At 49.6% G+C, this 25,101-nt stretch overlaps 1 protein-coding gene and 1 long non-coding RNA gene across 2 annotated transcripts in view; both read left to right on the forward strand.

Annotated features, from left to right (window-relative positions):
* The window catches only part of LOC102393522 (ninein-like protein), a 50,033-nt gene that overhangs the window by 14,503 nt on the left and 10,429 nt on the right, over positions 1 to 25,101 (forward strand). Inside the window, 8 exon segments of the mRNA XM_045162577.1 lie at positions 1,643 to 1,817; positions 2,613 to 2,771; positions 9,579 to 9,740; positions 10,143 to 10,461; positions 11,760 to 11,869; positions 12,885 to 13,144; positions 17,932 to 18,036; positions 21,816 to 21,885. Of these exon segments, the coding sequence (XP_045018512.1) occupies positions 1,643 to 1,817; positions 2,613 to 2,771; positions 9,579 to 9,740; positions 10,143 to 10,461; positions 11,760 to 11,869; positions 12,885 to 13,144; positions 17,932 to 18,036; positions 21,816 to 21,885 (1,360 nt within the window).
* Positions 3,073 to 4,725, forward strand: LOC123464907. Its single transcript, XR_006640003.1, has 3 exons — positions 3,073 to 3,233; positions 3,562 to 3,642; positions 4,359 to 4,725. It is a non-coding gene; the product is annotated as an uncharacterized LOC123464907 (long non-coding RNA).

The raw sequence follows: 25,101 nt of genomic DNA on the forward strand, positions 1-25,101 counted from the left end.
CCATCTCTTTAAGAATTTTGCACAGTTTGTTGTGGTCTACACAGTCAGAGGCTTTAGTGTAGTCAATGAAGCAGAAGTATGTGTTTTTTTGTGGAATTCTCTAGCTTTTTCTGTGACCCAGTGGATGTCGGCAATTTGATCTCTGGTTCCTCTGCCTTTTCTAAATCCAGCTTATACATCTGGAAGTTCTCGGTTCACATACTATTGAAGCCTAGCTTGAATGATTTTGAGCATTACTTTGCTAGCATGTGAAATGAATGCAGTTGTGTGGTAGTTTGAACATTCTTTGGGACTGGAATACAGGAAAATGAAATCTGTCAGTGTTTCCACTTTTTCTCCTTCTATTTGCCATGAAATGATGGGACTGGGTGCTGTGATCTTAGATTTTTGAATGTTGAGTTTCAAGCCAACTTTTTCACTCTCCTCTTTCACCCTCATCAAGAGGCTCTTTAGTTCCTCTTTGCTTTCTGCCATTAGAGTGGTATCATCTGTATATCTGAGATTGTTGATATTTCTCCTGGCATTTTGCATGATGTACTCTCTAAGTTAAATACGCAAGGTGACAATATACAGCCTTGATGTCCTCCTTTCCCAATTTTGAACTAGTCCATTGTTCCATGTCCAGTTCTGTTGCTTCTTGACCCACATACAGGTTTCTCAGGAGGCAGGTAAGGTGGTCTGATATTCCTATCTCTTGAAGAATTTTCCACAGGTTATTGTGATCCACAGAGTCAAAGACTTTAATGTAGACAATGAAGCAGAAGTAGATGTTTTTCTGGAATTCTCTTGCTTTTTCTATGATCCAGTGGATGTTGGCAATTTGATCTCTAGATCCCCTGCCTTTTCTAAATCCAGTTTGTACATCTGGAAATTCTTGGTTTATGTACTGTTGAAACCTAGCTTGAAGGATTTTGAGCATTACCTTGCTAACATGGAATAAGTGTAACTGTGCTGTAGTTTGAACATTCTTTGGCATTTCCCTCCTTTGGGATTGAAATGAAAACTGACCTTTTCCAGTCCTGTGGCCATTGCTGAGTTTTCCAGATTTGCTGGCATATTGAGTGCAGCACTTTAACAGCATCATCTTTTAGGATTTTAAATAGCTCAGCTTCACTAGCTTTAGTGATAAAGCTAAGGTTTGACACTGTTTTCCCTGCTGATAGAAATGGTTGTTGCAAAAGATCACTGCAGAGTCCGAGGGGAAGGGCCCCGCCCCATCCTCTGTCTGCTTGGGATTCGCTGTGTGCTGGTTTTTCAAGGCTTGTGGTGGAGGCTGACTTCTCTGTGCCTTCAGTCACCAAGGGCCCTGATGCTGCCTTTATTTACCGAGCATTTTTTTTTTTTTGATGACGTGGAAAAGGTTGAATGGCCAAGGGGTGCCAGAGACCCACCCAGAAGTCACCTGCCAGCTTGCCCCATGGGCCGAGGGACACACTGGCTCCCTTGTGTGGGGTCACCTCTGCTAGCCCCGAGTCGGGCAGTTCATGAGGCCTGTGCTGCCCCACAACACTGCAGCCCACCCGTCTATTAGGCGGGAACAAACGAGTCCCTAGTGCCGAGGCCAAGTGTGCTGACGGGAGACCCCGGGGAGGGAGAGGCCCAGATGGCGCCCCCAATGCACAGTGTGCAGTGTGCCTTGCAGACGCCTGGAGCAGGGCTACCGGGGGAGGCTGAGCCTCCTGCAGTCCGAGGTGGAGGTGGAACGTGAGCTGTTCTGGGAGCAGGCCCGGCGGCAGAGGGCCGGGCTGGAGGAGGACCTGCGGTGCCTGCAGGCGGAGGAGACCTGCCTCCGCGAGAAGCTGACCCTGGCCCTGAAGGTAGGGGGGTTCACGGTGCTGCGGGGTGCCTCCTCAGGGCCCCCCACCCGAAAAGAGGGAGGCCACATTGCCCGGGGTCCCTCCTCCACACCCACACCTTCCTGGGCCAGGTCTGAACCCTCCCCGCGGCCCTGGGGGCTTAACGCTAAAGAACGTTTTCTGCAGCCACTGAGAGAGCCCATTTCTCAGCCGAAGCGGAAGCGTCCTGGCTTCTCCAGGAGAGACCCAGGCCTTCTCTGCAGCCGTGTGGGCCGCAGGATGGGGGCCCCGGGGCTCCTGCTCTCGGCTCTGGGTCAGCGGCCGCCGCCTCGGCTGCCTCCCTGGAACCACAGCATTAGACCAAACACAAAAGCATCACCCGCCCCCAACCCTGGCTGTGTGACCTGGATCAGGGGCACTCTTCCTGGCTGTGGAGAGGGTCCCTGACCTGCTCCCCGCCTGCCTTTGCTTCCAGTGAGGTGGCTCCGGCCCCACCTTCTTCTTCCCTGACTGTGGGTTCCTCCACACCTGCCCTGCCTCCCTCCCCCAGAGGAGAAGCCAGGCCTGCCTTCTGGTTGTATCCTGTGTCTCCGGACACCGCCTTCCTTCCAGTGGATTCCTGGGCTGTTGCGGGGCAGCTTCAAATCCATCCTTTCAAAGACGGCTCAGGAAGGGTTGTCACCGCCTTCCGCTCGTGCTGCTTATGACCTTCTCGAGCTCAGGCGGCTGGGAGAGCCTCCCCCAGGGCTCCTGCCCGGGAGTCCTGCCTCTCGCTCCCTCCTCCATCCTGGCCAACCACTCACCTGTGTCTTGTAGGAAAATAGTCGATTGCAGGAGATGACTGAAGTCGTGGAGAAGCTGTCAGACTCAGAGAAGCTAGTCCTCAAGCTGCAGAGTGACCTGGAGTTTGTGTTGAGGGACAAGGCAAGTCCTCTTGCAGACTCTGAGTCCCCAGACAAGCGCCTTTGGGTGTTGGTAAAGGGTGTCAGGGTCTTGATGGAAAATACACAGGAGACGGAATTGGATTTTTCTGCTAAACTTCCACGTGTTGCTCAGTCACTCAGTCATGTCTGAATCTTTGTGACCCCCATGGACTGTAGCCCGCCAGGCTGCTCCGTCCATGGAATTTTCCAGGCACAGGCAAGAATACTGGAGTGGGTGCCATTTCCTGCTCCAGGGGATCTTCCCATTCTGGGGATTGAACCTGCATCTCCTGCGTCTCCTACATTGGCAGGCGGGTTCTTTAGCACTAGTGCCACCTGGGAAACCTAAAATTCTGTAATGGAGAGGAAATTATTAAGGCTACTTTGCCTGTATTTTCCTCCCCTTCAGGCAGTGCAGGGGTGCAGGTGACACCCCAGTGATGCCCTGCATTTTGACCTTCTGGTGACGAGGCCTGGACCAGTCAGCAACTTCTGCATAGACCCCAGTGCTGGGGTGAGGAGCACTTAGAAACCTGGTCCTTTCTGTCACCTTGAGGGGAGGAAGGGAACGGAGGTTGGTGCAGGGTCCGTGCAAGGGGCCTCCCAGGTGGCCGAGGCAAGAAGGCAGCCCAGGGTCCAGGTGGGAGCATGACCACCTTCCTGAAATTCGAAACATCCTTCTGCCCTGAGACCTTTGAAACGAGGGCGGGGAGGAAGAGGAGGGACAGGTGGCTGCGCCTGCAGATGCTGAGCGTCCTGCGGCAGTACGAGGGGGTGGCAGCCCACCCTCTACCTGACCTGAGATCCTGGCCCTCACTTTCCTGCTTGCATCTGGCTTTCAGCTGGAGCCTCAGAGCACAGAACTCCTGGCCCAGGAAGAGTGATTCTCAGAGATCCTGAAGGAATACGAGCTTAAGTGCCGCGTAAGTGTCCCCCTGCCTGAGGGAACGTCACTCGCTGTCTGCTCAGGACTGGGTGGCCCCTCCCACCTCCTGGCCTCCACACAGCGGGTGGCCCAGCCCGGGTCCACAGGAGCATCCCTACATGAGCCGGGCAGGCATAGCCTCTGACGTGGGCTTCCTTCTTCAGTTGAGGTCTTCTGAGCTTCGTGTTTTTGTTTTTTCAAATTTTTTTGGCTATGTTGCATGGCTTGTGGGATCGCAGTTTCCTGACCAGGGATGGAACCCACACCCTCGGCAGTGAAAGCATGGAGTCCTTAATGCTGGACTGCCAGGGAATTTCCCGAGCCTCATGTCCTGCAAGGAGGCAGTTGGGACTTTGCCTGCCGGGCACCTGTGCCCGGCCCCACACAGGCTGCTCACCCCAGTCCCAAGGCCCCCGTGTGTGTCCGGGCACCGTGTAGGGCTTCATCTTGTTTCCTGTGGTTGAGTGTATGCATTTCCTGGGCCAAACCTACATGTGAGCCCACTCAGAGCCAGAAAACAGGCCCTTAAGGGGCCTACATGTGGCGTCCCCACAATGCAGAGCAGGGTGCAGGTGGTGAACAGTCCCTGCTGGGAAACAGATCACACTGTTACTCCCTCAAGCTTGTCCAGGACTCCGGCAGATAAAGCATAATTGTTTGGCGTTAAGGGTGTAGTATTCACTTGCTTCTTAATGGTTTCCCTCCTGATTAAAGTAAGAACTGTCTCTCTGCACGTGATGCTTTGGCCACACCAGAGGATAAAGGTGAGCCCGTGCTGGTCTGCAGTGTGACGTGACCCCCGCCTCCTGCCTGCCACACCCCGAATCCCGGTGCCCCTGCAGTCCTGCGTATGGGTCACCTGTGTAGCCCTTCTCAGAGACCGAGTGCTTGTGTGGGTTTTGTGGTTAACTTTCTGGAAGGAACTCTCCTTCCTGTCGTGTTTTCTCCCCCACTTTGAGCACCTGTGACTAACCAGCACTTAATACGTTGCTTTAGTGCACCTGAATTTTTTCATACAGGTGTAACCCTCTTTGTTTTTTTCACATGACTGTCACCTAACCGTTGCTACTCATTTCACTTTTTTTTTTTAACATTTTTTTTAAAATTTTATTTTATTTTTAGACTTTACATAACTGTATTAGTTTTGCCAAATATCAAAATGAATCCGCCACAGGTATACATGTGTTCCCCATCCTGAACCCTCCTCCCTCCTCCCTCCCCATTCCATCCCTCTGGGTCGTCCCAGTGCACCAGCCCCACGCATCCAGTATCGTGCATCGAACCTGGACTGGCACTCGTTTCATACATGATATTTTACATGTTTCAATGCCATTCTCCCAAATCTTCCCACCCTCTCCCTCTCTCACAGAGCCCATAAGACTGTTCTATACATCAGTGTCTCTTTTGCTGTCTCGTACACAGGGTTATTGTTACCATCTTTCTAAATTCCATGTATATGCGTTAGTATACTGTATTGGTGTTTTACTTTCTGGCTTACTTCACTCTGTATAATAGGGTCCAGTTTCATCCACCTCATTAGAACTGATTCAAATGTATTCTTTTTAATGGCTGAATAATACTCCATTGTGTATATGTACCTCTGCTTTCTTATCCATTCATCTGCTGATGGACATCTAGGTTGCTTCCATGTCCTGGCTATTATAAACAGTGCTGCGATGAACATTGGGGTACTCGTGTCTCTTTCCCTTCTGGTTTCCTCAGTGTGTATGCCCAGCAGTGGCATTGCTGGATCATAAGGCAGGTCTATTTCCAGTTTTTTAAGGAATCTCCACACTGTTCTCCATAGTGGCTGTACTAGTTTGCATTCCCACCAACAGTGTAAGAGGGTTCCCTTTTCTCCACACCCTCTCCAGCATTTATTGCTTGTAGACTTTTGGATCGCAGCCGTTCTGACTGGTGTGAAATGGTACCTCATAGTGGTTTTGATTTGCATTTCTCTTATAATGAGTGATGTTGAGCATTTTTTCATGTGTTTGTTAGCCATCTGTATGTCTTCTTTGGAGAAATGTCTATTTAGTTCTTTGGCCCATTTTTTGATTGGGTCATTTATTTTTCTGGAGTTGAGCTGTAGGAGTTGCTTGTATATTCTCGAGATTAGTTGCTTGTCAGTTGCTTCATTTGCTATTATCTTCTCCCATTCTGAAGGCTGTCTTTTCACCTTGCTAATAGTTTCCTTTGATGTGCAGAAGCTTTTAAGGTTAATTAGGTCCTATTTGTTTATTTTTGCTTTTATTTCCAATATTCTGGGAGGTGGGTCATAGAGGATCCTGCTGTGATGTATGTCAGAGAGTGTTTTGCCTATGTTCTCCTTTAGGAGTTTTATAGTTTCTGGTCTTACGTTTAGATCTTTAATCCATTTTGAGTTTATTTTTGTGTATGGTGTTAGAAAGTGTTCTAGTTTCATTCTTTTACAAGTGGTTGACCAGAGTTCCCAGCACCACTTGTTAAAGAGATTGTCTTTAATCCATTGTATATTCTTGCCTCCTTTGTCAAAGATAAGGTGTCCATATGTGCGTGGATTTATCTCTGGGCTTTCTATTTTGTTCCATTGATCTATATTTCTGTCTTTGTGCCAGTACCATACTGTCTTGATAACTGTGGCTTTGTAGTAGAGCCTGAAGTCAGGTAGGTTGATTCCTCCAGTTCCATTCTTCTTTCTCAAGATCGCTTTGGCTATTCGAGGTTTTTTGTTTTTCCATACAAATTGTGAAATTATTTGTTCTAGCTCTGTGAAGAATGCTGTTGGTAGCTTGATAGGGATTGCATTGAATCTATAGATTGCTTTGGGTCGTATACTCATTTTCACTATATTGATTCTTCCAATCCATGAACATGGTATATTTCTCCATCTGTTGGTGTCCTCTTTGATTTCTTTTACCAGTGTTTTATAGTTTTCTATATATAGGTCTTTAGATTCTTTAGGTAGATATATTCCTAAGTATTTTATTCTTTTCGTTGAAATGGTGAATGGGATTGTTTCCTTAATTTCTCTATTTTCTCATTATTAGTGTATAGGAATGCAAGGGATTTCTGTGTGTTGGTTTTATATCCTGCCTTTACTACATTCATTGATTAGCTCTAGTAATTTTCTGGTGGAGTCTTTAGGGTTTTCTGTGTAGAGGATCATGTCATCAGCAAACAGTGAGAGCTTTACTTCTTCTTTTCCAATTTGGATTCCTTTTATTTCTTTTTCTGTTCTGATTGCTGTGGCCAAAACTTCCAAAACTATGTTGAATAGTAATGGTGAAAGTGGGCACCCTTGTCTTGTTCCTGACTTTAGAGGAAATGCTTTCAATTTTTCACCATTGAGGATAATGTTTGCTGTGGGTTTGTCATATATAGCTTTGATTATGTTGAGGTATGTTCCTTCTATTCCTGCTTTCTGGAGAGTTTTGATCATAAATGGATGTTGAATTTTGTCAAAGGCTTTCTCTGCATCTATTGAGATAATCATATGGTTTTTATTTTTCAATTTGTTAATGTGGTGTATTACATTGATTGATTTGCGGATATTGAAGAATCCTTGCATCCCTGGGATAAAGCCCACTTGGTCATGGTGTATGATCTTTTTAATGTGTTGTTGGATTCTGATTGCTAGAATTTTGTTAAGGATTTTTGCATCTATGTTCATCAGTGATATTGGCCTGTAGTTTTCTTTTTTTGTGGGATCTTTGTCAGGTTTTGGTATTAGGGTGATGGTGGCCTCATAGAATGAGTTTGGAAGTTTACCTTCCTCTGCAATTTTATGGAAGAGCTTGAGCAGGATAGGTGTTAGCTCTTCTCTAAATTTTTGGTAGAATTCAGCTGTGAAGCTGTCTGGACCTGGGCTTTTGTTTGCTGGAAGATTTTTGATTACAGTTTCAATTTCTGTGCTTGTGATGGGTCTGTTAAGATTTTCTATTTCTTCCTGGTCCAGTTTTGGAAAGTTGTACTTTTCTAAGAATTTGTCCATTTCTTCCACGTTGTCCATTTTATTGGCATATAATTGTTGATAGTAGTCTCTTATGATCCTTTGTATTTCTGTGTTGTCTGTTGTGATCTCTCCATTTTCGTTTCTAATTTTATTGATTTGATTTTTCTCCCTTTGTTTCTTGATGAGTCTGGCTAATGATATGTCAATTTTATTTATCCTTTCAAAGAACCAGCTTTTGGTTTTGTTGATTTTTGCTATGGTCTCTTTTGTTTCTTTTGCATTTATTTCTGCTCTAAATTTTAAGATTTCTTTCCTTCTACTAACACTGGGGTTCTCCATTTCTTCCTTTTCTAGTTGCTTGAGGTGTAGAGTTAGGTTATTTATTTGACTTTTTTCTTGTTTCTTGAGGTGTGCCTGTATTGCTATGAACTTTCCCCTTAGGACTGCTTTTATTTCACTTTTGATTCTTGAAATTTTACTTTTTGAAATTTTGGCAAAAAAAATTTTACATTTTGGTGCTACTTATTCAGAGATCTTCCCTCTTTTGGGGGGATATTTTTGTCTGTTTCAAACTAGCATTGAGAACATTAAAAAAAATTTTTTTTTAAATAATTTCTAATACACGAAGTTGCAAATGTCTGGGCAGCAGCCCCTCTGTGTGTGCTGACTTGATGTGGCTGGCCCCGCCTTCCTCTGCAGTGCTTTCTGAGCTGCTGTTGAAACCCCACCCTCTCCTGCATTTTTGCTGAGCTCACCTCTCCTGCTAATGCTAATATGAAGAGAAGCCTCGAAGGTTCCAGAGCCTCAGACCTAGGGCTTCGCTGTGTGCAGTGGACTTGCTGCCTTTCCCAGCTCTCGGGGCAGCATCCTGTGACTGCCTTCAGCATCCACAGGCACCCCAAACTCACGTGCAACCCACACGAAAGCAGGCACATGGCTCCCCAGGCCTGCTGAATGCACCCTGGATGGACAGGCTGGGACCCAGGACAGTGCATGTCATCCTTAGGCGCTTGGAACAGAGCAGTCTGCCTGGCATCATACCTTAAGGGCCTGTTTTCTGGCTCTGCTGAACTTGCGGAGCATGTATGCTCTTACAGTGGCCGTGTGAGGGGGGAAGGAACCACTGAAGGGGCAGGGCATTCGGCAGAAATGATTCTGTCGATGTTTCCTGCCACATCAGCACTGCTCAGTAAAAACAGCAGTCACGTGTGTACTTCCAAGTTTTCCAGTGGTCACATTAAAAAAGCTAAAAGAAAAAAAAAAGTAAAAAGAAATGGGTGACGTTAATTTTAGTAACATTTTATTTACTCCATTACTTTCACAGTGTCATCATTTCAGCATATAATCAGTACAATCACATTTTAAGTGAGCTATTTTGCATCCCTCTTTGGGAACCTGGTCTTTAAGATCATTGCAGAGTTTATGCTGCACACCTCTATCTAGACTGACCACTTCAGAGATGCTTGGTGGCCTGTGTGGTGTCATTGTGGGGTGGAGGCGCTGGGGCGCACACACCCGCCACCCCACGGGCCTCCCTGCAGCTCTCGCTTCCTGGCCTTGCCCTTTCCCCTGGGACAGAGGTGCTCACTCTGGGGAGATTGAGTATTTGCTCAGGAGTTTCTGAAGGAGGTACAGTGAGCCTAGTAAACATGTGCTTCCTCTAAGATCAGCAGGGCCTGTCCCTTCTCCCACATGGCCTAGAGCCGCCAGTTAGAGGCTCCTCCTCCCAGGGCAGGTGTGGACACAGGCCAGGCACTGGCCACCAGGGAGTTCAGAAAGAACTGACAAGAGCTGCCTGCAGAGGAAACTCAGATTAAAAAATCAGAGAGGAGGGACTGCCCTGGTGGCTCAGTGGTTAGGACTCCACTCCTGATGCAGGGGGCGTGGGTGTGATCCCTGGTTGGGGAACTAAGGTCCTGCAGGCCGCATGCGCAGCCCCCAGAAAAGGAGAATCAGAGCGGGCAGTGGGGCCTTGAGGGTGTGCATGGCGTGGACCCCAGAGCCTGGGTCCCGGGGGAGGAGCTGGCTGGAAGCGGCATCGCACGTGGCGTCCTCCAGGAGGGGTGACCACGGCCCACCTGAGGTGGGGGGAGGAGCATGTGGACCCACCGTCATGGGTGAATGTGGCGCTCGGGCCGTGGGACCACCTGGGAGAGCGGACTGTGAGTGCTGCCCTCCCTGCCCTGTAAAAGCCAGGTGACCAAGTGGGCTTGTTGAGTTATATTTCATTCTTTGGGTGGATAAATGATGCTTGTTACAAACGAGACCCTTCCTCTTTTATTTTTCCTCTGTGCTGTGCAGCTTGCAGGATCTTAGTTCCCTAACCAGGGAGCAAACCCACATCGCCTGCAGGGAAAGCACTCAGTCCTAACCGCTGGACCACCAGGAAGGTCCCAGAGGCCCTTCCTCTTAAGCCTCATGTCCCCCGAATCTCCCCTACCCCTTACGAGCATGCCCCCCCAACCTGTTGTGGTTTCACGTGTTAAAAGGGTCTCTGTATTTTCTCCATTTCTCACTTTCACCGCACTTTTTTCCCCGAGCCCCTTCTGGGTATCCAGTGACAGAAGGTGGTGCCAGGCATAAGATGGTGGGAAATGACTCCTGCTCCTTGTCGCTCCCAGAGCAGTTCGGTGCCCAGATATAGTGTCGGTGCCCCGTCCTGGAAGTCGGGACCCGCTCTGCTGGGGCCTGAACCGTTCCCCGAGTGCCGGCCCCGTGCCCCGCTCCTGGGCCTGGTGGCCGCAGTGGCTGGAGGAAGTGTCTGGCTCTGCCCGCAGGACCTGCAGGACCACAACGACGAGCTGCAGGCTGCCCTGGAAGGCCTGCAGGCACAGGCAGCCCTGAGTCGGCATGGCCGCCTGGCCCCGGGACACAGCCCGGCAGGTAGGAGCTGACTGCTTGGAGGTGGTGGGTCTGCTGGGAGGTGGTGGGTCACGTGCTCCTGCCCCGGGGATAGGGCGGTGGGCCAGCCTGCTGTGCAGGGGGTCACAAGTCCTTTGGACCACTTGTGTGGGAGAAGGGGCCTATCTGAGGCGAGGGGTTTAGGCAACCCAGAGCCCCAAGGGAGATGGAGGAGGATGAAGGTCCTACTGCTTGGACAGAGTAAGTGGTGAAGGTTGTGATGACCTTGCTGTGACCTCAGGGCAGGCGTGTCCCCTGTGAGCCTCCTAAGGCAGGGGGAACGGAAGGAGATGCCCCTGGGGAGGGTCATCTGGGAAGGGGAGCAGAGAGCGGGCTGGGGTGATGGGGGATGGCCTGCGATGGCTCTGACAGGGCAGTCCATGCCAGCTTTCCTCGGGGCCTCCGAGGGCAGCCGGGGGGTCTTCTGCGCCCCTGGCCTCTGAGGGGGCCTCACCTGCACCCGCAGCGTGGACTCTGCTGCCCCGGGCCACAGCCCTGCTGCCCTCAGCCAGGGGTGGTTGGCGCGTGGCTGCTGTCATCGCATGCCTCGATGAGTGTCAGGGGCCCGTGTGGCCGCAGGGAAGGGGGCGATGGTCTTTATCCCTGGACGGACCTGAGCTGCAAGGAGTGTGTGGCCCTTGTTGAGAGCCAGGACCTGCGCCCCGGGTTCGGTGGCCAGATGGCTCTGGGTCGTAGCACCGGAGGGAGCCCCAAGCTTCGTGTTGGTGCCGGTGCAGCCAGAGCGCTCTCCCGGCTGGAGCCTTTTCTCCTCCCCTCGCCCCCATCTGAGGAGGAGGGGCGGTCAGAACAGCAGCGCTGTGGTGCAGGGGCCACATGGGTGGTGGAGGACGGGCTGGCTGTGCATCCAACCAGGGCCACTCCTGACCCAGGCGGCAGCTTCCTGTTGTCAGGGCGATGGGATGCTCTCTTTCCTAAGGTGCTTATCCCAAGTTCTCTGGGCTGGATGTTGCCGAGTCTGTCCCTCTTTTTCATGGAAAACAATTCGGGAACTGAAAAGAGCAGGCGAGAGGTCAGGATATGTCTGCTCCCTTCGCTTTCCAGCCCATCCACCTGCATGAATGAAACCCCATCAGTGGCCACACTCACATTCTGAATCAATGTGAGTGTGCCCCCTACCACACATGGCGTGGGGGACACCTGGGCCCAGGAGGGCTGGCCGTGAATCACGGCAGATGGTGACTGCAGCTATGAAATTAAAAGATGCTTGATCCCGTGGTGTTCTGGGCAGAACATCAATGTACATGTCCTCTTATTTTCAGGCACCATCACGTTCGTGGGTGATTCTGCCCCAGCGAGTATAAAAACAGAGATCATGTTGGAGCTGCTGAAGGAGTGTTACCAAGAACTCAAGATCCAGCTGGAGACCAAGGTCAGGGGACTGAGGGAGGCCACAGAGTTAGGGGAACTTCCTGCTGCTGAGACGCTTCTGCACACACATCTGCCTAGAGTGAGTGAGCTCAGGGGGATGGAGGTTTGCAGGAAATGTGTGTGACCTTGACTTTGTGCCTCCACCCTCTTCGGAAGGAGGCAGGACAGAAGGAATAGCTAATAAGGGGAGGGAGCAGGGTCCCTCCCCGTGTCTGGAGCCTGGTGCAGAGGCCAGACCTCCCTGTTTGCCCTGCGCTGGGAAGTCACAGCCTCCGGCTCTGTTGCAGCTGAAGCAGATTCTGGGAGCAGAATCTTAGTTCCTGTGATTGCCCTGCACCAGGGGCTCCCCAGGTGGCGCTAGTGGAAAAAAGGAGATATGTCTCCTGTACAGGAGACATAAGAGATGCAGGTTCGATCCCTGGGTTGGAAAGATCCCCTGGAGGACAGCGTGGCAACCACTCCAGTCTTCTTCCTGGAGAATCCCATGGACGAAGGAGCCTGGTGGGCCACAGTCCACAGGGTCACACAGAGTCAGACTCGACTGAAGCGACTTGGCACGCAGGGGCTCCTAGGCCACCCTGGCCAAGCCTGTCATCTTGGGTGAATGTGTCTCTAGCTCTGTACTCGATTGTGGTGGGTTTTGTGGCGGGATGGTGCCCACAGCTTGTCAGGTGTCACCATGGCCACGGGGTGGTCCTGCCCCTGGCTGCCTGCTGTGGCCTTGCCTTCCAGGCCTTGTGGAGGTGTTGTTCCCCTCTGCCCTCCTCCTGCTGCTGCCTGCCCGGCTGCCAGCCTCCCTTCTGCACCTGCAGGCCTCCCCCCAAGGCTGCAGTGGAGGTTACAGGAAGTGATGGAAGCAGGCAGCCACACAAGCCGTGGGGAGCCTTTCACGGGCCCCGGCACCCTGTTGAAGCTGGGCCACCCGCTGTTTGGGTTCTGCGCCTGGAAGCCTTGATTTGTCAAGTGAATTGTGTTTAGGGGCCCCCTGTCGACATCACTCATGCATCTCTCCTCAGGTTAATGACCACGACAGGGAAATGGAGGTGACGAAAAGGGCTTTCGCAGAAGAGAGGAGGGAGCTGGAGCAGGCCTTCCAGCTCAAGGTTGGCGTGCCGCAGGGTCAGAAGGCCGAGCTGGCGACGCTGCACACGGAGTCACAGGAGGTGGTCCGAGGCCTGTGGGAGCAGCTGCAGAGGAGGGCGGAGCTGGAGCGGGGCCACGCGTGGCGGCTGAGCCAGGACAGAGCGCGGCTGCAGGAGGTGCTCCAGCAGCTCAGGTCCGCCACCCCGGCCTTGCGGGATCTCAGGTCCAGGGTTTGTTGCCCAGAACCCGGAGTTGAAACTGAATTTGGGAAGATTGCTCAGAGTCACAAGTACTTGTTACCTGAGTGGTGAGCCCTGAAAGAGCAGGTTACTTTACACAGGGTCTGACTTTTCTTTCGGCTGCACTGTGCACATGGCATGAGAGAGCTTAGTTCCCTCACCAGGGATCAAACCTGTGCCCCTGTGGTGGATGCATGGAGTCTTCACCAGTGGACTGCCAGGGATGTCCCAAGGAGTCTGACTTTAAAAACATAGTCTCCCTCATCTGTCATCTCGTGGCTCCTGGGGAGGTGGACGAAAGGCCTAAATGCCCCCAAATAATGGGAAAGACCTTTAGTTTGGGTTAGTGGAGTTCTTAAAAGAAACTGAAATTTGTGAGCAAAGGAGAGAAAAGGTTTATTTGGAAAACTGAAACATGATCTTCTGTGCTAGAGAAGAAGGGCCCACATGCCCATCCTCTGGGCCCCACCTGGAAGCTGAGGGGTGTGCAGCCTGGCCCTCCTCCCCGGCCCCCCTGGGGCCCAGACTGGCACCCACTCCATCTCAGGAGCCCAGTCCTCTAGAAGGGCTTTGCCAGGAGCCTCCCAGCACCACCCAGGAGATGACCCGGGTGACTGCAGGCAGGCCCAGCTGTGTGTTGTGGTTGCGGCTCTCTACCCAGTGTCCTTTGGCCCCGTGAGCGCCCACACGGCACTCCCGCAAGCTCGCCGCGTCCTGCGGAGGCAGAGGCCCCGTGAGCTGTTGTGGCCCTTGTCTGGCCAGAGGACACTGGCTCACCGCACACGCAGGTGTGTCCAGCTGAGCCGCCAGCTCCTGCCCGCAGGGTGACCGTGGCACGTTGCTTCACCGGAAAACAGATCACGTGGGATTTATGATGAGCCAAGGAATAAATGTCAGTGCACCTCCCAGCTTGAGACAGAAAATACTGGCATAGCCAGTAGCCCCAGGCTCTGTTCCCAGACCCCCCTCCCTTCCCCCCGAGGCGCCTGGACTGTTTATCACCCGCTAGACCTTGCTGCAGGCCTCTTCCTCAGACGCGGGGGTCCCCCATGATGTGGAGCCTTGGTCGTGGTGGGCTGACTTCTGAATTCCCTGCTCCATGAAGCAGAGGTGGTGCTGGGCCTCACAAGTGGCAGAGCCTCAGGTGAACGTGTGGACCCACTGTTGCAATTGCGGCTGCGATCGAAGGCTGGTCTCGGGCCCAGTGCACCTGCGAGTCCACATCAGGCCCCTGGCACACTCGGGGGCCTTCCGTGCGGGAGCAGCCCAGCGGCCACACGCCCTCTCTGCCGTCTGTCTTGGGCACGTCCTCTGGACAGGCACAGGAGCCAGTGCTGGCCCCGGGCCCAGGGGCTGTGCTGGGCCTCTCCCCGCTTCTCCTGACTCGCCGCATGCCTTGGCTTGTTGGCCCCACAGCTAACGTCACAGTTCCAGTCCCAGTGGTGTCTGGATCATTGGACAGGGTTTCCTGGGCACCTGCCACCTGCTGTCACAGCTGGGGGTGCAGCCCGGAGTGAGACAGGTGTTTGCAGCTTTCGACGCCAGCAGGTGGGTGGAGAAGGCTCCATTCTCAGGCATCTGTGACCCTTGTTACAGGCCTGTTTAGGTCTTATGTTTCCTCCTGGGTCTGTCTTGGTAGATTGTTTCAAGGCATTTGGACATGGCCGTTTTTCAAATCTCCAGACCGGGCGTTTTACTGAATGGTCCTCCGCTGGGATGTCTGGTTAGATGCCTTCTTTATGGGGCCATCTTCTTCACTCTGATGTGTGGCCTTTCGTGAAACTGTCCTTGGAGTACATTCCCTCAGTTTTCCTTATCTGAAAATGTCTCAGCTTCTCTCCCATTTCTGAAGGCTGGTCTTCCTAGGAGCACAAACCTTGAAGCACAGTTGAAAGCTGCCCTCTGCCCTCTGACCTGGGCAGGCTGCCCTGTGTGAACATCCATTTTCCATTGCTGCGGTGATGAGTTACCAGGAAGTCAGAGGCTTAAAGCATCATGACTTAGGACTTCACAGTGCTCGAGCCTGTAAATCAGAAGTGCCTATGACTGGGCGGAAGTCTTCGTGTTGGCAGCTGCCTTCCTTTCTGGAAGCTTGGGAGGAAACCTGCAGGCCTCCCATTCTTGATCCACACCTTCCTCCTCTGACGCCAGCAGTGACTGGTTGGTCCTCCTCGAGCTCCATCCTGACTCCCAGTCTTCTGCCTGCTCTTCCACAGAGGAGGGCCCTAGTGGACAGTCTAGGACACTCTTTCCATCTAAGGGCAGTGAATTAGCTGCTTTAATTCTGTTTGTTGCATTGATTCCCCTTTGCTCTGAAATAGCACATTTGCAGGTTCTGGATGCAGACGTCTTATAGAGGCTGTTATTCTGTCCCCACAGGAGGTGATCTGAGTTGTGTTGTCTGGTTGCTGTTAGCTTCTCCATCTTTTGTGGTTTTTCTTTGGTGTGTTTAGGTGTGTATTTCTTTCATTTTAACTTTTTATTGAAGTGTTATATGCACACACAAAAATACACACGTGTATACAGTTGGAAGAATTGATGAATTGGACACGTCTGTGTCACCAGCACCCAGAACACGTCCCCAGGGTCACTATTCCAAGTCCGGATAGTGGTAACCCCTGGGGGGGCTCTGGGGAACCCCGTTTTTTGTTCCTAAGAATGGAATTGTTGAGACGTAGGGCATTTCTTTTTACTTACCATACTTAGAAATATTATGCCTGCTGAATATATAGATTTGTGTCCTATGAAAATCTTTCAGATATTCTTTGTAAAATATTGCCTCTCCCCTCAGTGGCCTTTTCAGTTGGATGTATGATATTAGATCTTTTCACTTTTCCTCCTTTTCTTAACCTCTCTTTCATTTCTTCCAGCTTCTTTTCTGTACATGGCATGTTCTGGGTACTTTTTCATATCTCTGTGTTCCAGGTCAGTGATTCGTTCTTCAGCTATATCTAATCTACCAGTGAGCTTTTGTTTTGACATTGATTTTTTTTTCCATTTTCTAACATTCTATTTGATCCTGCCTGATCATTTCTGATAGCTTCTTGTTGCTTGCTTGTCCACTTTTTATTTCCATCTTTTATTTAAGTAAACATTTAATAATATTTATCCCAAGTTTGTGTCTGATAATTCCAATATCTGGGATCTAATTCTGTTGTTTTGGCTTCTTCTGACTCTCATCAGTGATCCTTTCTCACATACGTTGTGGTGACCTTTGATTGTGAGCTCATGTTCACACGATGTTTATCTCTGGGACTCTTGGGAGCTGTAGCAGAGGGTTCTCCCTGCAGAAAGGATGTGTTTTGCTTTTTCCAAGAAGACTTGGGAGCCTCTTAATCTGAGACCACTTAACCTATTCCAGGGAACCAGCCCAGCACACACACCCCTGGTGTGGTTTCTCCACACTGATGTAGGTGTTGGCCTCAGGGTAACGCTCAGGGCAACCCCATCTTTGTGTTGCTTAATGCTCACAGCTCTGATTTCAGCATTCGGGTTTTTGGTTTAAGGCCCCTGGAGGTTTCTATAACCTTCTGTGAGGACGCCGCACCTAAGATGATCAGCTTTGCACAGGCTCTGGTTATCTGGTGAATGTGGAGGACTGGGATAAGGCAACCACCATCTTACTTGAGGTCCAGGAAACTGGAAACAGAACCCCACCCACCACTGCCACCCACATACATACACACACCTGCCTCGAATCAATTTCGTTTTCCATCCAGGAGCCTGAATAACAGTTCAAAACATAGACCTCATTTGAGATCACTCTACTCATTGAAACCCTTCACTTCTTGTAAACGTCCATTGACTTCTGTGTCTTAATTTTTCTCTTTAGTTCCTTATGAGAAAAATGAAATCATACTTATGCTTATGAAGGAGATACTTATGCTTGATATTATAAGAATAATATATTAAACATATGAGGTCATGTGCTTTGAGTACTTTTAGATTGAAAAAACCAGAAGCTAATGCCAGGTAGAGACCTGATGTTTAGGGGAATAAGTGTCAGTGACACCAGCACATAAGAAGGATAGATTTTCTGGGCAGCAGGTGTGGGTTTCAAGCTGCCTCCCCGTGCTCTTTATTGGTCAGTTGCTCATCTGTTGCACATCAACGGAGTTACCTTCCAGGGAGACTAAGAGCATCGGAAGCCAAGGGCTCCAGGCAGACTTGGCCTGGGCAGCCTCTGTCAGTACTTGCTTTTCCCTCCTGAAAGTTCCACGTTGCATCAAATCACCCTCCGTCCGCTGACGCAGGCATCTTTCCAGTTTCCTCCAGTGCTGACCTCAGGGTGTAGGATAGGGGGCACTCCCCATAGAATTCAGCTTCCTGAGTCCTTGTGTTCCTCAGCTTTGTGCTTGGAGTCCCTGGGGGGGATTTCCAGGCAACAACTCTGTGAGGACTCTCACCCAGCATCTTGCATTGGTGCCAGCTGTGAGCACGCTGACATTTCAGTGAAGGTAAGGAGGTGCAGGAACGGGCCAGCTGTAAACACAGAACCAAGGTGCCGAACACACTAGTCACTGGCTCTTTTAGGAGCTAGGAAAGCTTTGTTTTTCTGTAGCTTATCTCTTGGGAGATGCAAGCCAGAGCAGGTTAACACGGGATACAGGGAGGGACTGCTGCCCTGTGTCCCCATTCAGGGAAGGAAAGTGGGGCTGGGGGTCATTGCAAGACCAGACTCTGTCGGGTGACCAGCTCCTGGAATTCCCACTCTTCTTTCTTTTTAAAATTTGTTATCCAGAATCGAGTTGGAAACGCTTTCTGAAGAAAATGCTCTCTTGAAAAATGAGCTGGGGAGGATCCGACAAGAGCCTGAAGCTTCAGAAAGGACAGAGGCTGCACAGAGGTAAGGGCCAGCCCAGTTGTCCCACCCCAGCCACCCATCCCGAACACGGTTTGCTCATCGTAGAATAAGCTCAGAGGGCATTACTATAGAAAGTGGGACGTGTTCACAGAAAACCCACACTCCAGGAACAGTCAGCAGAGAACTGTGCTGCCCTCCAACCAGCCTTGATGGCCACGGGAGGGCTCATGCGTCCTACAGAATACTCCATAGTGTGCTCAAGGGTCAGAGGAGGCATCCTGCATCCCTGGAGGGTCAAGAGGGCTTCTTACACCCTTCCTGGGCCAGTAGAATCTGCTTCTCTTGTCCTAATGATGATTTCAGCCGCGCTTTTGTCCAAGGTTCATTCCTGGTCTGTTGATTTCAGTGTGTCAGAGTCAGGGGTCTAGGGCAGGGGCCTGAGCACTGAGGCAGGAGCTGTGTGTATTGTAGAGGGATACTTGTCGGGAGATTCCAGCTTTCACTATCAGAGCCTCATCTAAGAAGGGTTTGACTTTTTTTTTTTTTTAATAAAATTCAAATGAGCTCAGCTCTAAACTGCTGAGAATGTGGTGTTGATTTGATAAAAGTGCCTGACAACTAAATTGTGAAATCCAGACTGGATGGTCACCCAGCGATCACTGTTCAGATCAGATCAGTCGCTCAGTCGTATCCGACTCTTTGCGACCCCATGAATCAAAGCACGCCAGGCCTCCCTGTCCATCACCAACTCCCGGAGTTCACTCAGACTCACGTCCATCGAGTCAGTGATGCCATCCAGCCATCTCATCCTCTGTTGTCCCCTTTTCCTCTTGCCCCCAATCCCTCCCAGCATCAGAGTCTTTTCTAATGAGTCAACTGTTCGCATGAGGTGGCCAAAGTACTGGAGTTTCAGCTTTAGCATCATTCCTTCCAAAGAAATCCCAGGGCTGATCTTCTTCAGAATGGACTGGTTGGATCTCCTTGCAGTCCAAGGGACTCTCGAGAGTCTTCTCCAACACCACAGTTCAAAAGCATCAATTCTTCGGCGCTCAGTCTTCTTCACAGTCCAACTCTCACATGCGTAGGAAAAACCATAGCCTTGACTAGACGAACCTTTGTTGGCAAAGTAATGTCTCTGCTTTTCAATATGCTATCTGGGTTGGTCATAAATTTCCTTCCAAGGAATAAGCGTCTTTTAATTTCATGGCTGCAGTCACCATCTGCAGTGATTTGGGAGCCCCCCAAAATAAAGTCTGACACTGTTTCCACTGTTTCCCCAGCTACTTCCCATGAGGTGATGGGACCGGATGCCATGATCTTCATTTTCTGAATGTTGAGCTTTAAGCCAACTTTTTCACTCTCCACTTTCACTTTCATCAAGAGGCTTTTTAATTCCTCTTCACTTTCTGCCATAAGTGTGGTGTCATCTGCATATCTGAGGTTATTGATATTTCTCCCAGCAACCTTGATTCCAGCTTGTGTTTCTTCCAGCCCAGCGTTTCTCATGATGTACTCTGCATATAAGTTAAATAAACAGGGTGACAATATACAGCCTTGACGTACTCCTTTTCCTATTTGGAACCAGTCTGTTGTTCCATGTCGTTCTAACTGTTGCTTCCTGACCTGCATACAAATTTCTCAAGAGGCAGATCAGGTGGTCTGGTATTCCCATCTCTTTCAGAATTTTCCACAGTTTATTGTGATCCACACAGTCAAAGGCTTTGGCATAGTCAATAAAGCAGAAGTAGATGTTTTTCTGGAACTCTCTTGCTTTTTCCATTATCCAGCGGATGTTGGCAATTTGATCTCTGGTTCCTCTGCCTTTTCTAAAACCTGCTTGAACATCAGGAAGTTAAAGGTTCATATATTGCTGAAGCCTGGCTTGGAGAATTTTGAGCATTGCTTTCCTAGTGTGTGAGATGAGTGCAATTGTGCAGTAGTTTGAGTATTCTTTGGCATTGCCTTTCTTTGGGATTGGAATGAAAACTGACCTTTTCCAGTCCTGTGGCCACTGCTGAGTTTTCCAAATTTGTTGGCATATTGAGTGCAGCACTTTCACAGCATCATCTTTCAGGATTTGGAATAGCTCAACTGGAATTCTATCACCTCCACTAGCTTTGTTCGTAGTGATGCTTTCTAAGGCCCACTTGACTTTCACATTCCAGGATGTCTCGCTCTAGGTGAGTGATCACACCATTGTGATTATCTGGGTCGTGAAGATCTTGTTTGTACAGTTCTTCTGTGTATTCTTGCCATCTCTTTTTAATATCTTCTGCTTCTGTTAGGTGCATACCATTTCTGTCCTTTATCGAGCCCATCTTTGCATGAAATATTCCTTTGGTATCTCTGATTTTCTTGAAGAAATCTCTAGTCTTTCCCATTCTGTTATTTTCCTCTCTTTCTTTGCATTGATCGCTGAGGAAGGCTTTCTTATCTCTTCTTGCTATTCTTTGGAACTCTGCATGCAGATGTTTATATCTTTCCTTTTCTCCTTTGCTTTTCACGCCTCTTCTTTTCACAGCTATTTGTAAGGCCTCCCCAGACAGCCATTTTGCTTTTTTGCATTTCTTTTCCATGAGGATGGTCTTGATCCCTGACTCCTGTACAATGTCACGAACCTCATTCCATAGTTCATCAGGCACTCTATCTATTAGATCTAGGCCCTTAAATCTATTTCTCACTTCCACTGTATAATTATAAGGGATTTGATTTAGGTCATACCTCAATGGTCTAGTGGTTTTCCCTACTTTCAATTTAAGTCTGAATTTGGCAATAAGGAGTTCATGGTCTGAGCCACAATCAGCTCCTGGTCTTGTTTTTGCTGACTATATAGAGCTTCTCCATCTTTGGCTGCAAACAATATAATCAATCTGATTTGGGTGTTGACCATCTGGTGATGTCCATGTACAGAGTCTTCTCTTGTGTTGTTGGAAGAGGGTGTTTGTTATGACCAGTGCATTTTCTTGGCAAATCTCTATTAGTCTTTGCCCAGCTTCATTCCATATTCCAGGGCCAAATTTGCCTGTTACTCCAGGTGTTTCTTGACTTCCTACTTTTGCATTCCAGTCCCCTATAATGAAAAGGACATCTTTTTTGGGTGTTAGTTCTAAAAGGTCTTGTAGGTCTTCATAGAACCATTCACTGTTACGTTACAGCAATTCTGAAATCCAAAAGGTTTCTTCCCTCCAGGAACCATTTTCCCCAGGTTTGGTGCTGGGACCCTTTTGACAGCTGCTGCTGCTGCTGCTAACTCTGTGTCCAACTCTGTGCGACCGCATAGACGGAAGCCCACCAGGCTCCCCCGTCCCTGGGATTTTCCAGGCAAGAACACTGGAGTGGGTTGCCATTTCCTTCTCCAATGCATGAAAGTGAAAAGTGAAAGGAAGTCGCTCAGTTGTGTCCGACTCTTAGCGACCCCATGGACTACAGCCTACCAGGCTCTTCCATCCATAGGATTTTCCAGGCAAGAGTACTGGAGTGGGGTGCCATTGCCTTCTCCGCTTTTGACAGCAGACGTCAGCAAATGTAAGGCTGTGTTGATCGTTATACTTCTGGGTGTGAAGGGCACTCCCACGTGCTGGAGAGAGATTAACATGTGCTGTGCAACTGAGGAATGTCGTGGAGGGTTTGTTCTTACAGTGCTGGCAGGGTTCCTCTGGCTCCCAGGCTGGGATCCAACTGGACCAGCAGCAGTGACCGTACAGGACAGTGACAGACCAGTGGCTGTAGGGTATCGAGAACAGGTGTACAAACCAGCCACCACGGTGACCACCGTGAGCAATGACTCATCAGTGACACTGTTAACTTTGCTTCTCCAACAGGAAGGAAATTGAGGTTTTAAAGAGAGACAAGGAAAAGGCCTGCTCTGAGATGGAAGAGCTCTGCACGCAGGTTAAGTATTGACCCCAGGTGTGAAACGGATGCCCCCCTCCCTCTTCCATTGTTTTGAAATAATCTCAAACTTACAGAAAGGAAACACAGAACATTTTTATGGAAGTTACAAGAGTTGCTGGCCCATCAGCCCCCTCCCACTCCAAGCTGGGGAATCAGTGTGGATATGACGGGTTGTGGCCCCGTCAGCCACAGCCGGGACCTCGTGTGGCTTCAGTCTGCCTTTCCTTGTTCTTAGGACCTGGTGCTTTTGAAGGTTATAAGCAGTTGTTTTGGTGTGTCTAAAACTTCCTTATAATTGGATTCAGATTATGTGGGAATATCCCCTTCTCATTCTATCCTGTCCGGGGACACAAGCTTTAGTGACGTCCTTAGATTCTTGGTCAGGTGCTGTTGGCCAGGCTTCTTCACAAAGTTACTTTCCCCTTGGTAATTACGAAACATTTTATAAGAAAATCCTTTGATATGATGTGAATGTCCTGTTCTTCATCAAACTCTCACCCAGTTGTTCTCCCTGTTTATTTAATAGGTTATAATATGTTACCATCAGTATTTATTTTCATGCTCAATTGTCCCAGATTTGGCTAATAAGAGCACCCTCTGGGTGAGTTCTGGGCCCTCCAGACAGGTCCTGGTCATTATTTGAGCACTTCCTTACTTTCTAGTGTCCCATGATATTCCAGGTTCATCTGGTACTTCCCTTGCCCCAACCCTGGAAGCACCCACTTCTCCAAGGAATCCTCGGTGACTTTTAGCTCAGAATGGTACTTGGAGACCCAGATTTGGGTACTGGGGGTGCTCACGGCTCCGGGATCATCACTATGTCCAAATGCAGTTAGCGCGTGGAACTAGGGAGGGTATATTTATTATGCTCTCATGCACGTGGTTTCAGGTATATTTATTTGTACACCTCTCTACCAGAAATCATAAATTCAAACTCTGAAATTCCAATATCACGGGGATGGTTCTAGCTTTCTGTCTCTGTATTTATAACTTATGCCTCTAGCAGTGAAAAGCCTGGTCTCCATCATCCTCAGTGGATGTACTTACCATTTGGTCAGTCCCCTTTAGCCTGCACGTGAATGCCCTTCTCACGCTGTTTAGCACTGACCACCACACTGGTCTCCCTTTGGTCCATGAATAAATGCTTTCTGCACTTGGTCTCTCTTACTGGCTTTTGTACCGAAGCACACAGCGTGGAGGGCTTTGCTTGTGACTCAGCTGCTAAAGAATCCACCTGTAGTGTGGGAGACCTGGGTTTGGTCCCTGGGTTGGGAAGATCCCCTGGAGAAGGGAAAGGCTACCTACTCCGGTATGCTGGCCTAGAGAATTCCATGGATTGTATAGTCCATGGGGTCACAAAGAGCTGGACACGACTGAGCTTCTTTCAGTTCACTTCACACAGCTTGGATGTGTCATTCTTTTTTAATTTTTTTAAAAATTGAAATTATTACTGATAATTGCAGGCTCACATGTGGTTGTAAGACATATATTACAGAGGGATACACTTTGTCCAGTTTCCCCTGTGGTCACGTTTTATGAAACTTTAGTATAGTGTCTGTGTTAGTATGCTAGGGCTGCCATAGCAAAGCACCGCAGACTGAGGGGCTTACACAACAGAAGTTTATTTCCTCACAGTTCTCAGAGTTAGAAGTTCAGGTCAGAGCGGGGCTGGTTTCTTCTGAGGCCTCTCTCTGGTTTGTACACAACTGTCCTGCCTGTGTCCTCCCGTGGTCCTCCTTCAGATGCGTCTGTGTCGTCATCGCTTATTAGGGCAGCATCATACTGCACTCATATGACCTCGTTTTACCTTAATCACCTCTTTCAAGACCCCCTCTCCAACTGCAGTCCCTCTGTACAGGATTGGAGGTTTGGGCTTCAACACTGAATTGGGGTGTGGGGGGGCGCAAGTCAGCCCTTAATGAGCATCACAGTCAAGCTGTTGACATTGATGCATCCGTAGGTCTTACTTCCCCAGTTTTTTTTTGCGGGGGGAGGGCGGGGTGTTCTTTTTCTTGGGGGAGGGGCTTCGTTGCCCCACAGCATGTGGCATCTTAGTTCCCCAACCAGGGATGGAACCTGAGTGTCCTGCCTCGGAAGGCAGATTCTTAACCACAGGGCCACCCAGAAAGTCCACATGCTTCCTCAGCTTTGCGTATGTTCTCGTGTGGGTGTCAGGTCTACATGGTTTTATTCCCTGTGCAGGTTCATGTCTCCACAACCCAGCTGCAGCGCCACTAGGTCCTTCATATTGTTCATTCACAGCTACATCCGCCATCTGTCTTTCTGCCCACCTATCCCAGCCCCAACAGCACCCTTACGGCAGAAAACAAAGAGGAACTGAAGAGCCTCCTGATGAAAGTGACAGAGGACAGCCAAACTTGTACCATTTCACCAGTGACACACAAGGAACCATACCGAATGAGCTCTCTGGGACTGCCTCTCCGCACATAGCACGGCTCCCTGCTGCGTGTCCACAGTAGTTTCTTCCTGCCACCGGATGGCATTCCAAGGCGTTAATGTCCCCCCACAGCTCGTCTTCAGTTCAGTTCAGTCTCTCAGTCGTGTCCGACTCTGCGACCCTAAGGACTGCGGCACGCCAGGCTCCCCTGTCCATCACCAACTCCCGGAGCTTGCTCAGACTCATGTCCATCGCGTCGGTGATGCCTTCCAACCATCTCATCCTCTGTCGTCCCCTTCTGCTCCTGCCTTCAGTCTTTCCCAGCATCAGGGTATTTTCCAGTGAGTCAGTCCTTCATATCAGGTGGCCAAAGTATTGGATTTCAGCTTCAGCATCAGCCCTTCCAATGAATATTCAGGACTGATTTCTTTTAGGATGGACTGGTTGGTGTCTGCACCTTGCAGTCCAAGGGACTCTCAAGAGTCTTTTCCAACACCACAGTTCAAAAGCATCAATTCTTTGGCACTTAACTTTATGGTCCAACTCTCACATCCATACATGACTACTAGAAAAACCATAGCTTTGACTAGATGGACCTTTGTCAGTTTTTTAACATGCTATCTTGGTTGGTCATAGCTTTTCTTCCAAGGAGCAGGTGCCTTTTAATTTCCTGGCTACAGTTACCATCTGCAGTGATTTTGGAGCCCAAGAAAATAAAGTCTATGACTGTTTCCATTGTTTTCCCATTTATTTGCCATGAACTGATGGGACTTGATGCCATGATCTTAGTTTTTTGAATGTTGAGCTTTAAGCCA

The sequence above is a fragment of the Bubalus bubalis genome, chromosome 14, assembly GCF_019923935.1.
Source record: "Bubalus bubalis isolate 160015118507 breed Murrah chromosome 14, NDDB_SH_1, whole genome shotgun sequence".
NCBI classification, from domain to species: domain Eukaryota; kingdom Metazoa; phylum Chordata; class Mammalia; order Artiodactyla; family Bovidae; genus Bubalus; species Bubalus bubalis.